This window comes from Callionymus lyra, chromosome 12 (assembly GCF_982586985.1).
Source record: "Callionymus lyra chromosome 12, fCalLyr1.hap1.1, whole genome shotgun sequence".
Classification (NCBI taxonomy): Eukaryota; Metazoa; Chordata; class Actinopteri; order Syngnathiformes; family Callionymidae; genus Callionymus; species Callionymus lyra.
This window is the reverse complement of record NC_141829.1, coordinates 18,418,422-18,433,242: the sequence shown is the minus strand read 5'-3', so window position 1 is coordinate 18,433,242 and position 14,821 is coordinate 18,418,422. Positions and strand designations below refer to the sequence as shown.

The 14,821-nt window shown below is 36.0% G+C and overlaps 1 protein-coding gene across 6 annotated transcripts in view; it reads right to left on the bottom strand.

Moving 5' to 3' along the window:
- Nucleotides 1-14,821, bottom strand: part of myo1b (myosin IB) — a 75,039-nt gene that overhangs the window by 39,360 nt on the left and 20,858 nt on the right. For all 6 annotated transcript variants that reach the window (XM_087804830.1, XM_087804834.1, XM_087804831.1 and 3 more), the window contains exons 4-6: nt 6,776-6,870; nt 1,744-1,848; nt 82-128 (exon numbers count right to left, since the gene is read on the bottom strand). In XM_087804830.1, coding sequence (XP_087660956.1) covers nt 82-128; nt 1,744-1,848; nt 6,776-6,870 — 247 coding nt within the window. The remainder of the gene's footprint in view (nt 1-81; nt 129-1,743; nt 1,849-6,775; nt 6,871-14,821) is intronic.

The following is a 14,821-nucleotide window of genomic DNA, read 5'->3' as shown; positions in this document are numbered from 1 at the left end:
ATATTAGATGAAGATTGTAGCAGTGAAACCAAATTAATTCTGTCTACAATTGACTTTACTACAGTTTGAATTAATACTCACGAATCTGGAGGAGTTATCGTTCCGCACCGTCTTGGCGTTTCCGAAGGCTATAAAAGAACAAAGAGAGAAAAATCTGTAAACTTCGACTAATTAATCCAAACGGGTGAAACGAGAGACTATAATTTGCTCAAAGCGTCTGAGAGGGCGACGTCTTTATTTACACATTTGAGTTTTTAAATTGTAGCCATTAGCTCACAGGACATTATTGCAAATATGCTAATCCTCTCAGTCGTTTCCTTAAAACCCACTTACACTTTTTTTTTTACTTCTTCTTAAACACGGTTAAAGATTCAAAAGCCATTCGAGCAAAGATGTTTCCTGCCAGTGTTAGCATAAATGCTTCAAATGCTGATAGCAGATTAATAAGGTGTGTTTAAGTGCTTCATTAATGTGTGTGTGTGTGTGGGGGGGGGGGGGGGTATCTGGCAGGCCATGAGTGAAGTAATAATGAGACAGAAGAGTGATGGAGGGAACCTTCGATGGAAAGAAAGAGAGGGAGAGCAATAATGACCTCATGAGAGTGATACAAAAAGGTTTCAATCACGGCGCTAGTTTGGAGAAAAGTGTGCGTAAAGGGAGGAGAACTACTTCTGCTTCTTCTCAGCATTAGAGCAGTTAAATGTCCTCGAGCTAAACTCTTGCAGATGTGAAGAGTTTCTGCAGCGACTCCGCCGGGCACACGGCTTCATCATTCACGGGCATTTCCTGTCCACTGCCCCCAATTAAAGTACATCTGTTACTGTGCCAGCTCCGACTTTTAGGAATACGACTGCGAAGTGGAGAGTGCTCGGCCTATAAAAGAAATATGGAATGTGCTCCGCCACTGGGATCCTGTCTGGACTTTTATTCAAATACATTTTGTCGGGAACTTAGACAAAAACTAAATGAAGAAACTGAATAATAATTACTGATAATATAGCAGTATATTTGTGTGTGGCTAAAAGAGAAGTCAAGTCGTTCTTTGTTGAACACAAAACTGACATTGTTTAAATACATTCTTAAATTAAGATGAATGAAAACCCATTGAACAACCATTTACTTTTGAATTTGAATTGAAATTTGAATCACATAACACCGAAAAAACACTAAGGCTGTGATAAAATAACAAAATAAAAAACACACCAGAAGAAATTTGTGTTGACAAGTGATTTATAATTTAGGAAAATATTTTAAAAATCTGAAAATACATCTCCATCTTTTTTGAGAAGACGCAACAGCTATTTTATTCAGAATTTTCTGGGTTTAAAAAAAATCCATCAGGGTATATAATTGTTGATCTTTTCGCCCAAATTAAAAAGACAATTTCTTTTATTTTAAGTTGGAAAAAAAAGGCGATTTAATGATATATTTTAAACATTTAATCGTTAATTATTGGACAAATATTATATTATTATTGGTATTTTCGATGTATTTGTAATTTAATTGTTTTTGTTATTTTTAACATGTGGTCTGTATTTCTCACTATAATGTATATGTACAGTATATATAATATTTTGTATTCTCTATGCTACACAAATTTCCCCAATGTGGGAAGAATTAAAAGGTACGTTAAATCAGAATCATATCAAACAAGGTTAATTCATTTAATTCAACTTTGATAAACGCCATTAACACATCAGACCCTCAGAAGACGTCAGATGGTGACACCGGCACTCGACTCACCTTCTAGCACGGGATTGGATTGTAGCAGCTGTTCCTTGACCTTGTTGACCTCCTGGCCCTTCCCACAAACCGCTGCCACATATGACATCACCAATTTACTGGCCTCTGGAACACACATATATACACGTATTAGACACACATGAGGTCATTGCCTGCTAAAGATAATGTTTGGACACTTTTTAAAAACTCGCCTCCCTTCTTAAACCACATCGTCAAGTCTAACTGGAGATCTGTGGTGACCATCGTTGCATCACGTTAACATCATCGCACCGACTGAGCTCAGACTAAACCATCAATTCTGTTTCCCCGTTTCCCTCGGAGACCAGCGTCAGACAGAGATGTGGAGGAAAATTTGCTCTCAACCATGAGAGAACTTCTGGCAGATGCTGTGTTCGCCTACTCAACATGTTTCGATCCTCTCCTTGAAACCATTCATATAAACTGACAAGTTTTTGAGGATCAGCTGTAGGAGTTTTTATGTTTTTGGTAGAATAAATGTAATTGTGTGGTTTAGTTGTTAAATGTATTGTTTTTCAGACAGGAAACTTTTACTAGGATACAATAATTACCATTATCACAAAATGGATAAATAGATTTAAGGAGTCAAGGAACCTTAATATTACATCACTACCATCTGGGCCTATTCATCTCTTGAAGAATGTTTCACTTTAAAGAGCCGCAGTGAGAACTTTTCCTGCTGTGTGTGCGTTGTGCAAGTCATTTAGGGAACACCAGGGCTGTTGACATACACTAATCTAACAATATATATATATATATATATATATATATATATATATATTCAAAGGTACGATATCATTCGATACACTAGATATCATAGTTTTGTAGACGAATTTAGGTGACAACATTTTAGTGACATCTTGTGACTGTTCAAATGTCTTTTCTAAAAAAAGAAATAAATGCAAACATCAGCATCGAAAACTACTGGAGTAGACGGTATCCTCTAGTTCTCAGTCATCGCTTTAATTTGGAGGGATTTCATCGTTTCTTTAGCCAAGCAGGACGGAATTAAGGAGGTTTAATTGCAAAAGAATGCCGTGACTATTCGTATGTAAATTGTAACTAATGTTAATAAAATGTATTGAATCATCCAAGTTGTTTTATGGTTTATATTTCAAAGCAAGTGTCGAATAAAATAAAATGCGATTGTTGTGCCAAAAAAGAAAAAGGAAATTGGAGTGGATTGAAATAAAATTCATCGATACAGTGCAGTTGACTATAAGTTGGGAAAAAAATATATGGATATACATCGATGTATCGATTTTCTTTTCCCCCCCTCACACCCCTAACTACCACCTGCTGCCCCATCCAGATGTTTCATTTGCCAAAACAGGAATTGCATCACATAAATATATAATGGGGAAAAAAAAGAAACACAATATGGCAACCACTAGTTTTAATATTAATGTGGAAAATTTGGGTTTTAGACTTTTATAAAAATTAATTTTCACCAAACTATTTCTTGAATCAGCCGATCTATACTGATGTTAGAGTTGGAGTTCATAAAGCAAAGTTCAAGACCACTAGAGAACATCAATAGCTCGGGGAGCAATACACAAAATAATCTGTAAGGTGCTGCTACTCAATTTCCCAAAGAGATCAATGAAAGTTCAATCTATTCATTTACCGTCTACTTAAAAATGACATTAGATTCATAAAAATAAAAGAAGTGAAACGCATTTGCCCAAAGGAATTCTGTCAATCAAGTAACTGTGTGTGTTGAAGGAAGCTTACATTTGTTTGACATGTTTTTGTAAAAATATGTTGATGTCAAATGGCTCAAAAAAGGCTCTGGGGGGGGGGAAGCGACATGATTTGTCTGACGTCAACTGGCATCAGGATCATCGCTTCCGTCCAGAAAGATGATCCATAACTAGACGAGTGCAATCCGCCAAAGGAAGGAGATTGAGTGCACTTGCTGGTAGACGGTTGAAGGATGTCTGCTTAATCTACTGGATGTGGTACTGTCACATTTTAAACCATCCATCATTGAAATTGCTACCTGCAGTAAATGTCTTAATGGTCCTCAAGCTTTACGCTGCTGGTGTTTTATTAAAATGTCCGTCTGGATCTCCATGACCCGCACCGATGTAGCTGGCGTGCTCCCGATGGCTTTATTTCGCAAAGATTCAGAAGGAATGAGATTACTGAAATCCAAATTCATCTTTGCCATTTGGCAGAAGGACGACCTGGAGGCTGGGCTTGAGGATAAATGCCGAAAAACCCCACAAAAAACACAATCTGTAATGTCCTGTGCAGTACATTGTATTCTAAAATTACAGAACGTTCTTAATATCTACATAGACCATATCAAAAACTATTATTAACCCAACACATCTAATACATGTGAACTTATGTTTAAATAATGGCGTCACTCTCCTATTGATCTACGCCATTCAATCATAATTCAAGTGTCAAGCCAGGTCTGCATAAAGTAACTGGAATTATTACAGTAGTAAAAGGGCAATAAAGTGTACGTAAGAGTTTATTCATGAGAAGCCGGAGGATGTGGAGAATGGGTCACCTATCTTTATACAATGTAATTAAAATGATAAGATATCAAGAGCTCATGTAACAGTGCATTGCTGTTTTATTTGTGTTGATTTTTGCATCTTTTAAAATCATATAGGAAATCAATGAAAAATCTCTTGGAATAAAAAAATTTGTATAATCTCAGTTTGATAAAGGTTCAGGTTACCATTTTGCAGGTTTGATAAAGAAAGAAAACAGTTAAAAGAAAATTCAATTGAATGGCCCACTAATAAAAATGACTATCTTATCACGGATAACGCCATAAATGATTAAAAACTGGGGAATTTTCAAGGTGGTATTATAAAAGAACATTACACTGGTGGGAAATGGAACAGAAGGAAATAAATGGAGAACTAACATGGGCTTTGCAAATATAAAACTTGTTTGTCATACGAACCATATTCCAATAATGTTGATTTATAGCACCAATGACAGTGCTAGTTCCGAACATTGTTTCTAAAGTCTAACTAATAGAGCAAATCCTCATTTCTGACTTGATAAAACCATCCTCAGTTACCTTAAATCTTTGCACGTATTGTTGTCGGATATTTACTTCCGCTGTAAAGGCTTTCATTGCCACTGGGGGGTTTCGTTGATACGAACATATGCCGCGATATTTACTCGTCCAAGCAAGAGCAAAAAAATGTTCCATAAATAAAGTTAAGATGGAAGCGTTGACACCGATTACACTTTCAAGTAAAACAATACATCAGTCGTCTGCTTCAGTTTTGTTTCTTCAATCTTAACAAGTAAAGTATTTGATGACGTAAACAAAAGATGACTTCAGAAAAAGTACTGTCTCCTTGCATTCCTTGTGTAGTCCATTGTGATTGTTCCCTGGGACAGTTTATGACCCGGAGTGCCAAAGTACACATAATGTACCACCATGACGAGAACAACTTAGAAAGATTGTAGTACTGATCTATATCCGAGCTGCTCTGTACCAGCACCCTTATCAGGCACTTGCCATCAAGGAAGTTTTGACTAGAAGTTCAACATGTCATTGCAGGGCAAAACAGGTTCTGGCAAAAAGACGACGATAGATCCCCAAAACATAAAACTAAAATTAAGTGTTGCAGTTCGCAACCCCGGCCTCTGTTTCGAGACCTTTTAATTTACGATCTTGTCTCTGTCTCAATGGTCTTGGTGACAACTTATTCCAAATCAACAACCAAAGACAATGACTTCTAAAGGTAGTCCTTTGGATATCAACATGTCTTAATTGTCTATTCCTGAGTCAACTCATGAATAAGGTTGGGTCTAATGTATCATGTGTAAGTTTAAATAATGACGTTAATCACCCATGTATGAAATGGATGCTAAGTATTCTCGCGTGCAGTTGGTTCAGAACTCTGTAGCGAGAATTCTGACCGGCTCCACTAGAAGAACTCACATCTCTCCGATCCTTAAAACTCTTCCCTGGCTTCCAGTTTCTTTCAGGATCAACTTTAAAATTCTGGTTCTTACTTTCAGATCTATTCATGGTCAGACTCCTCCTTACATCAGTGATCTGATCCAGCCTTACACCCCAGCTCGGGCTCTGAGGTCTGTGGATCAGAATCTACTGATGGTTCCTCGCACAAGGTTCAGGACCAGAGGAGAGAAATCCTTCCAGGCTGTTGCTCCTAAGCTTTGGAAGGAACTTCCTCTCTCTTTGAACTTGATGGAGTCTACTGACTCCTTTAAGAAACATCTTAAGACATTTTTATTTGTTCAGGCTTTTCCTTGATTTTCTGGAACTCCTGTTGTGTTATCAGTTTTATCTTGACCTTTAAAGTATATACTTTATTGAATATTGTTTTGATTGTTTAAGCGCTTTGTGACACTGGTCTAGAAAAGCGCAATACAAATAAAAATTACTTACTTACTTATTCTTCCATCTTCAATGATCATTTTTTAATGGGTTTGGCCAAGAGACAATTTTGACTTTTTAGTCACTTCTTAGTTTCCTCTTGTCTTGGTCTAAGAAACTGTGTATTTTGATCCTTTGAATTATTTTGAATTTAGCCGTTAAGACTTAAATTGAGAAGTCAGTATTACAGGTAAACTAGAAACCCAACAGTTAACCAAACTATAAAGATTTTTCCTTTGGAGTGAACACAACTATATATTCAATTTTACTGCATACAAAATATATATTCAACAAGTTACCCCCCCCCCAAAAATTAAAACGTGTTGAATCATGAAATAAATAGGGTTATTAGAATGAAGAAGAAAATGAGCCTAAAAGATAAACCATAATGGGGTAAAAATATCCTTCCACTTAGAGGTATATACTCCAACATTGTGTGTTTTCTATTCAAATATAATGAGCTGAAAGGGAGAAAAACAACATCTGCGCTACTGTGCGAATATATGAAAAGGTGATTTGTGAGGAGAGAGCCTGAGGACGATGTGGGTGGTTTGACCACTGAAGTCGCATATTTACACATAATGAGTAAGAATAATAAAGAGAAATGGATATGAGCGCTTCCCGACTCACCAGTTTTCCCTGCTCCGCTCTCTCCAGTAATGAGGATGCACTGGTCCTTGTCCTGGTCTCTCAGTGAACGGTAGGCTTCGTCTGCCAAAGCATAACTGCAAGAGAAGAAAAAGATGCTGATTAGATATTTTTGACTGTAAATAGGCTCAGGAATACAAGTTGAAAGTATTGACGATGAGAAAATAGTTGCGTCAATTTGTTGTGTGTATTCTAAAGCTTTTTAAACATCAATCTAAAACTGCAGAGTTGCCATTGATTCCTCTGGAATGGATCTCTATTGTTCCTTACGTTGAGTCGATAACAGCAAAGCTGGATGATAAAGTAGGTATATCTCAGTTAATATAGACATTAATCTTATCAAGAGTCAAATAATGAAAATGTGCAGATGTTCTAATGTTATAAAATACAATCTAAGCAAGATTTGAATTGGATAAAGTGTTGTCAAAAGTATCGAAACTCAAAAAGTATTGATACTAAAATGTCTGGATACGATACTCAAAAGTGTATGTATATGTATATATATATATATATATATTAAAATCTATTAAATGTTAGTGTTTTTCGCTGGCATTTTTCTTGTTAATAAAAATGTGGGTCTCTTTTTTAATCCTTGTGGTATTGAAAGTGATATAAAGTATCAAATATTTTCCTGAGCGTCGGTATCGAGCTGAACCTTTTAGTATTTTGACAAACCCAATTGGATATTGGTGAAAGTTCAACTCTCTAGTAGGACATGAAGTAAGATTTATTCTAGGGGGAATTGTTGTCCTTTATTTTAAATTTACACCGGTCATTAAATGAATGAATAAATCGAAAACATGACCCAGTTTCAGGCTTTTCTCTAATACGGCAAAATGACATTCCCAAAAAACGAGTGCAGGTAGAACAGCGGTTTCATTTATGCAGCCTTGGTCAATAGACGCACACTCTCTGCTGCAGATTTTCACTTCCAATTTTCTTTCCAGGAGCCGAACACTAACAGGAGCGTTTCACATTAAGAATTTTCTCAAATCTGGGCCAGATGTGAGCGAGCAACAAGCTCCTGGGCAAATAATGAAAGCAGGCCTTGCTCTTTGACCAGTTTTAGCTTTAAGACACGAACTTACTGCAATAATTCTGACATTTGCTCAACGTCCAAATGTATGTCAAGGTTCAGTGCACACAAAGTTGGCCTGCAGTAATAATACCAACAACGCAATCCCAGAACTATTGGCCAACGCTTCTACTTATCATACGCAATAGCTACAATTACCATTTTTTATCCATAACTTTTCTTTTCTAGACTTTTGGCTCCCACTATATGGCTTTTATTTATGATATATAAACTTGCTTTCCAACAACTAAATTATACTTTTTTCGTAACTTACGTTCCTGCTACCTTTCAGGATTGGTTGGCTAACTTGGTAGTGACTCGCTTTTCTGTAGTATATGGACATTTTCATTCACTTGTATGGCTTCTCACTGCTGCTGCTGCTGCTCATCTACCAGAATCGTAAAGAACTAGCAACCCAGGCAACTTGACTTACTCAAATACAGCATAAAAATTGAGTCACTACAAAAATGATTTGACCCGACAATGGTGGCAAAACTTCATATTATAGCTTTGAATTATTATTTCTTTGAATTCTTGAACCATGACTAATGTTCTATTGATTTGATTGTGTGTGGTGTGTTCAGGAAATATTCTACTTGTTTGAGGTTATAACCTGGCTCAGAAAAACAATAAGGAAAACCACCTTTGAAAAGTCGTATATGCCCGTTATGTTATTTTTTCATTTTCCTCCATTTGTAATTCAGTTGGAATGTGTTTTTGAGGCTTTACAGCTCAGGTACACAAGTACTCTGTACAAACATACCCACTGGCATTTTAGCCCCCATTGCGTCGAGGCAGCGGCAACTATGCCTCTCCATCCCAACTTCCCTTTGTACCACGGGAAATGCTAATGTCCGGAATACCAATGGAAACAACAACAGAATCTGAATTCCACACCTCATTGCCAAAAATGGCTAAAGTATTGGGTGAGCACATCTAAAGACAAAGTCAGTCCTGATCCCTGAAGCAACTGGAATGTCAACTGAGAGGCAAAGACAGAGTTTCTTTAGTAGTGTTGGATTCCAGTGGCTGAAAAGTTGCCGGGTTTTTTTTCACCATCAAGCCAAAATAAATAGTTGAAATCGCATAGAGGTAAATATAGCTCGGGGCAAATCTGTTGGCATGAATTCAAATATAATTTCCCAAGAGTTGCATTTGATTTGCATTCCTTGTCTGCTGGTTATTGGGGAAACGGTGGAAAGAAAAATATTTTGCTCGGTAACATCTTTATCCTTCATTAAACAAGAAAAAGGAAATCAACAATGTTGTCCCATTTATGGTAGACACAAAACAGTGGTAAAGTAGTATTAAATGAGACACAAAACAGTGGTAAAGTAGTATTAAATGAGACACAAAACAGTGGTAAAGTAGTCTTAAATGAGACACACAACAGTGGTAAAGTAGTCTTAAATGAGACACACAACAGTGGTAAAGTAGTAATAAATGAGTATCAAAACAGTGGTAAAGTAGTATTAAATGAGACACAAAACTGTGGTAAAGTAGTCTTAAATGAGACACAAAACAGTGGTAAAGTAGTCTTAAATGAGACACAAAACAGTGGTAAAGTAGTCTTAAATGAGACACAAAACAGTGGTAAAGTAGTATTAAATCAGACACAAAACAGTGGTAAAGTAGTAATAAATGAGAATCAAAACAGTGGTAAAGTAGTATTAAATGAGACACAAAACAGTGGTAAAGTAGTCTTAAATGAGACACAAAACAGTGGTAAAGTAGTCTTAAATGAGACACAAAACAGTGGTAAAGTAGTCTTAAATGAGACACACGACAGTGGTAAAATAGTCTTAAATGAGACAATACGGTGGTAAAGTAGTCTTAATTAAATGAGACACAAAACAGTGGTAAAGTAGTATTAATTGAGACACAAAACAGTGGTAAAGTAGTCTTAAATGAGACACAAAACAGTGGTAAAGTAGTATTAATTGAGACACAAAACAGTGGTAAAGTAGTATTAAATGAGACACAAAACAGTGGTAAAGTAGTCTTAAATGAGACACAAAACAGTGGTAAAGTAGTCTTAAATGAGACACAAAACAGTGGTAAAGTAGTATTAAATGAGACACAAAACAGTGGTAAAGTAGTCTTAAATGAGACACAAAACAGTGGTAAAGTAGTCTTAAATGAGACACACGACAGTGGTAAAATAGTCTTAAATGAGACAATACGGTGGTAAAGTAGTCTTAATTAAATGAGACACAAAACAGTGGTAAAGTAGTATTAAATGAGACACAAAACAGTGGTAAAGTAATATTAAATGAGACACAAAACAGTGATAAAGTAGTATTAAATGAGCAAACAAATTAAGTATTTTTGTTGTTTCTTAATAAAGAATATAATCAGGCCTTTCTTTGAAATAACCATTTATATTAAAATAAAATCACAATCGACACCTACAGCAGAACGTACTGGTGCCGCGACTGAATTCAACAAGACATAGACAAATGAGTTAATCGCTGAAATGGACCGTGTACTATATTTTAACAGAGCAGCAAATGTACTGATGAGTCCGTCCATCACAGAGAAGTCTCTGGAACATATCATCACACACTGAACTAGCAGTGAACTCCCAATTTGTAAAGCAGTAGGATTGCCAGTAGAAAGCCATGAGAAAGTGTCGTCCAGAGATGGACGGCCAGATGAACACATTCCAGGCCACGATACAGAGTTTAAGCTCCGTCTGGCTGATAGGGCTCCAGGTTCCGCTCCGTCACACATCAGTTTGGACTCCAGCCGGTGATGCTAGCGGGGAAGAGATCTCCAGTGAATCTCCTAATGTTTGGATCTTCTGTCGGCCAAATGTCGGTATTAGAGGGAAACATCATCTCGTCCCAAACTGAGATAACTTAACCTTCTATATTTATAACCTTTGACAAAAAAAATTAAATAATAAAAATTGTACTATGTTTCAGTTGTTTTATTAAATTTAAATAGTTAAAATCCCATTTATTCAGTTTTTCTTGAGGCATATTTTATTTTCTGCACTAAATACAACTTAGACAAATGTGTGATTTGCAACTTTACAAACCCTTTTATTTATTAATAAGCATTATACATTTATTTTCGTGTTTTATCATATATTTATATACTGTATATTTTAATAACTTTTATTAATCTATTAAAACATACGTTTAATTACATTGTTGATATTATTATATCTATATTATCTATATATATTATATTGTTATTATAATTGATAACTTGAATTTAATATAAATATACACACATCTGATTCGTTACATAATGAAAAAGAAAATACATTTCACTTAAATTTTCTTATTTATATCATCTTGATTTTTCTTTAAACATTTACATTAATCAGCTTATTTATGTTTATTTATACATTTATTTTGGTTTCCTTAAAGACATTTTTAACAATTAATTAAAATTAATATTTTTTCCCACCTACAACCATCTTTTCTATTATTAATACATATATTATCTTTTAATTTCAAATGAAAAAAAGTATTTTTTAAAACCTTGTATACATTTTTTGTATGAGGTCAATTTTTGTAAAACGTAAATTTGGTTTTTATTGAGAGTTCGGAGTAAATTAAATTAAATTAGCACATTTATGGTTTACTTTAGCTCACTTAACAAGACACTTAATTTTATCCATCTCATTTTATTTTATATGGCATTTCCACCATGTTCAATGTAAAATATTTCCAAAATTAAAACCTTCACTTCAGCCCACTTTTGTTTAAGAGTCACTTATTTTATACATTTAATTTTTTTATTTTACATTTTATTTCCTCAACACCACATAAAACATGTTCCATTTCCAATCAGGATTCGTGAGTACACACTCCCTCCATGTGTGACTAAAAATGCACCCCTGAAGCCCCTGCTTTGCATTTTCTGTATGGACAGGACGCCGCAGGACATTACGTCACTGTGGTAAGAAAAAAAAAAAGGCAGCGCGGCGCAGCAGATGTCTGCCTTTGTGAAAACACTTCTGCTGCCTGATTTGTCCCCGACAATGAGCAGCCCACCACATAATCATCCGGCCTCCACAGTGGGCTTGTGGCCTGGGCTGGTACAGGGATGGACGGGGGGGGGGGCATTAAAGTGGGACGTGCCTCTTCCAGACACACATGTGAGACACATGAATATGAATTAAGCTCAAAGATTAGAATAAGAAAAGAGCTCGACTGGGGAAAAAAGGGCACGTTCATGAAGCCCCAATGAGCCCATCAAATAAAACGTTGAATTAAAGATGAATATATATAATTGTTGCCATTAGAATCAAGCCTTTTCCCTTAAATAATACAAATCATTAATGTGAGGTTGTGTGAACGTCAACATCGAACTAATGAAAGGACTTTTAAAATCAAAGTGCGGCGAGGAAAAGAGTGCGGACCATATATATTTGAGCAGGAACCTCCCCTTCACATCTGTCTACGGGGCTATAATTTGGACTTACACGTGGCAGTGGTGAACAAAAAGCCACAATGACATGAGGTAAGCGGCAGAAAATAGAGCAGTCAGTTTCGATCTACTACCAAACGTCTGCCAAAATGAGTCCAAGGAGGCGATGATGGGTCGGGCAGGCATGTGACCTGAATGTTAAACGGGTGTAATGCAATCGGGGCGAACGTGCCACACTATTAACTAGTCATTTGTTCCATGCTAATGTGGCTGTAATGTGCAAATTGGGGGGCGGCTTTCCCCTGATGGTGCACGTGACAATGGCCCGGCTTAGCGTCCGGTTTGACGGCATCATGTCCGTGGAGAGCAGAGCTCAGCAAAAGTGTGGCCCGTGTGGCCCCGTGCCAAAAGTCACCCTGCCCTCATGGGGTCAATGGGGAATATGAGCATCTACGAAAACCAGAAACACTTTGTCAAACCCTAAAGGGAATATTTATTTTTTAAGTAGCAGTTATTCTTTTCACAGCGTCACAAGACAGTTGGTAAAGTATGACGTCTAATAAGTATAAGATTACTAAAATATAGGAGAAGATATCTTTAAAATTAAAAAAATGTAAATTATATTTTAAAAAGTGTAACCCAATTTAATGCATCATTAATCATAACAAAAAAGAGCTTTTCAGAGCCCTTAAGCTTTACCGATACTAAAAATCAATATCACATAACGTATAAAATCACATCTCTAAATAAAGTGCAAAAATAATGTACATTCAATGTGGATATATTACGGTTGATATACTCCATAAGTCGCTGCTTAAACAGTCCACGAGTTAATGATATGTTCATAGAATTGTTGTTTATTATTAAGACAAGTTTTTTTTCCACCATGAAAGATGATAAATAAAGAAGTCATAATTTAAGTGAGATTTCTGAATTATAACTTTAAAGTGCCAATTCTGAGATTAAAATGGATGATTTTGAGATTGAACATATACTGTAAACTGTATTACCAATGTTGTAGAAAGAACAAAGGACCTCTTTTGAGTAAATGAAATAATTATGAATTAAATAAAGTGGGATTAATAAGATAAAACTAAATAGAACAAGTGACATGTATAATGAAGTGGGCAAATACAAAAAAAAAAAAAAATCTGTTGACAGTGTATTTGTGGAGACATTACATCATAAAAGGAACCACATTTAATTATACAATTTAAAAAAGAGAGGTTACAATGAACTTGATAAATAATCAATTAATACAATTAAATTAAATATTATTCACAATTTGGACAGCAGACGGGTATAAATATAATATAACAAATAAATTACTCAGAATAAAGTGAGATTTACGACTTACAATCATCGTTCTGAGACTAGAATGCTACTTACGAATGAGTATATAAAATGTCCCCTCCAGGTTTATTTAAATCCTTTGGCCAAAGTGTGGCCATTTAAAAGAATACATCGAGTCATCTAGGGTTCATCTCAGGACTCACAATAGTGACATCACCAAAACAATCTTTTTTTCAAGGCTTCACAAAAGCTCCAAAATGTATTTTCCCCCATTTTAGGTCAGGAGAAATACAAGCCTTGAAGTTAAATTAAGCTGCCTGGTATTGCTTTATAAACGGCTGACTCCAGTACAGTTGCCTGTGATCTCAGTGTGGTCCCAGCTATGCTAGGAAGCCTCAGGATATCCGCGTGGCTACAAAAAAACAACAGCAAAGGAAGCCATTTTTTCTTCTTTTTCTTGACGATCAGGTTGAAGTTGGGCCTCGACTAACCTGCCGCTGTGGGTGGTCAGGGAGTGGGAACTCACGCTAAACACCGGTCCTGAACAGATGTGGGCCATCTGTGTACTAGTTAAGACAACAGCGACCATAAAACAGGTGATGAGGACGAGTATAAATGGAACAGACCAGGGTTACGTTTCTACAAACCTGTGATTAAGATTAAAAAAAAAGGCTTTTGATGCTTTAATAACAGTGAATGGAAAACTTCTGGGACTAATCTCTAATTTACTTACATGTATGTATGAGAAATGATGCTGTCATAGTTAAGGGGGTCTTTAATTTAGTTTACGGCATCTCAGTTTAAATGTTCCAGGGAAGCTCTGGGTAGTATTTATTCATTGGTCACATGAAATATGCTTGCAGAGGTGTTTTTTATGATGTACTCAAAGAAGTGCATCTTTCAGCATATTCCAAAAGTTGCTACCCCCAGTTTTTCGGGACAATTTACCGGGTGTTTAAAGTTCAAAAGGAATCCCGTCCAAGGATTTCCTGCCTGTAAACCAAACCTGACCACAAGACAAGATGATGGAAAACCCTTGGCCAAATGCTTATTTTGACTGTCGGCTCCTGTTAGGAATAAAGTGGGTCATCTGCCGTTTTAGGTCGCAGAGGGTCAGCCAAAAACACAGGAGAAAAGAAGAATCAGGATGTGAAGATAAAAACAAATAAAAAAAGTACATCTGCTTTATATTAATTCAAGTCACTTTCAAGATTATAATCACATGTTCCATTACCATCTGCATTCAACATGCCTTTCTAATGTCGTTGTGTAAT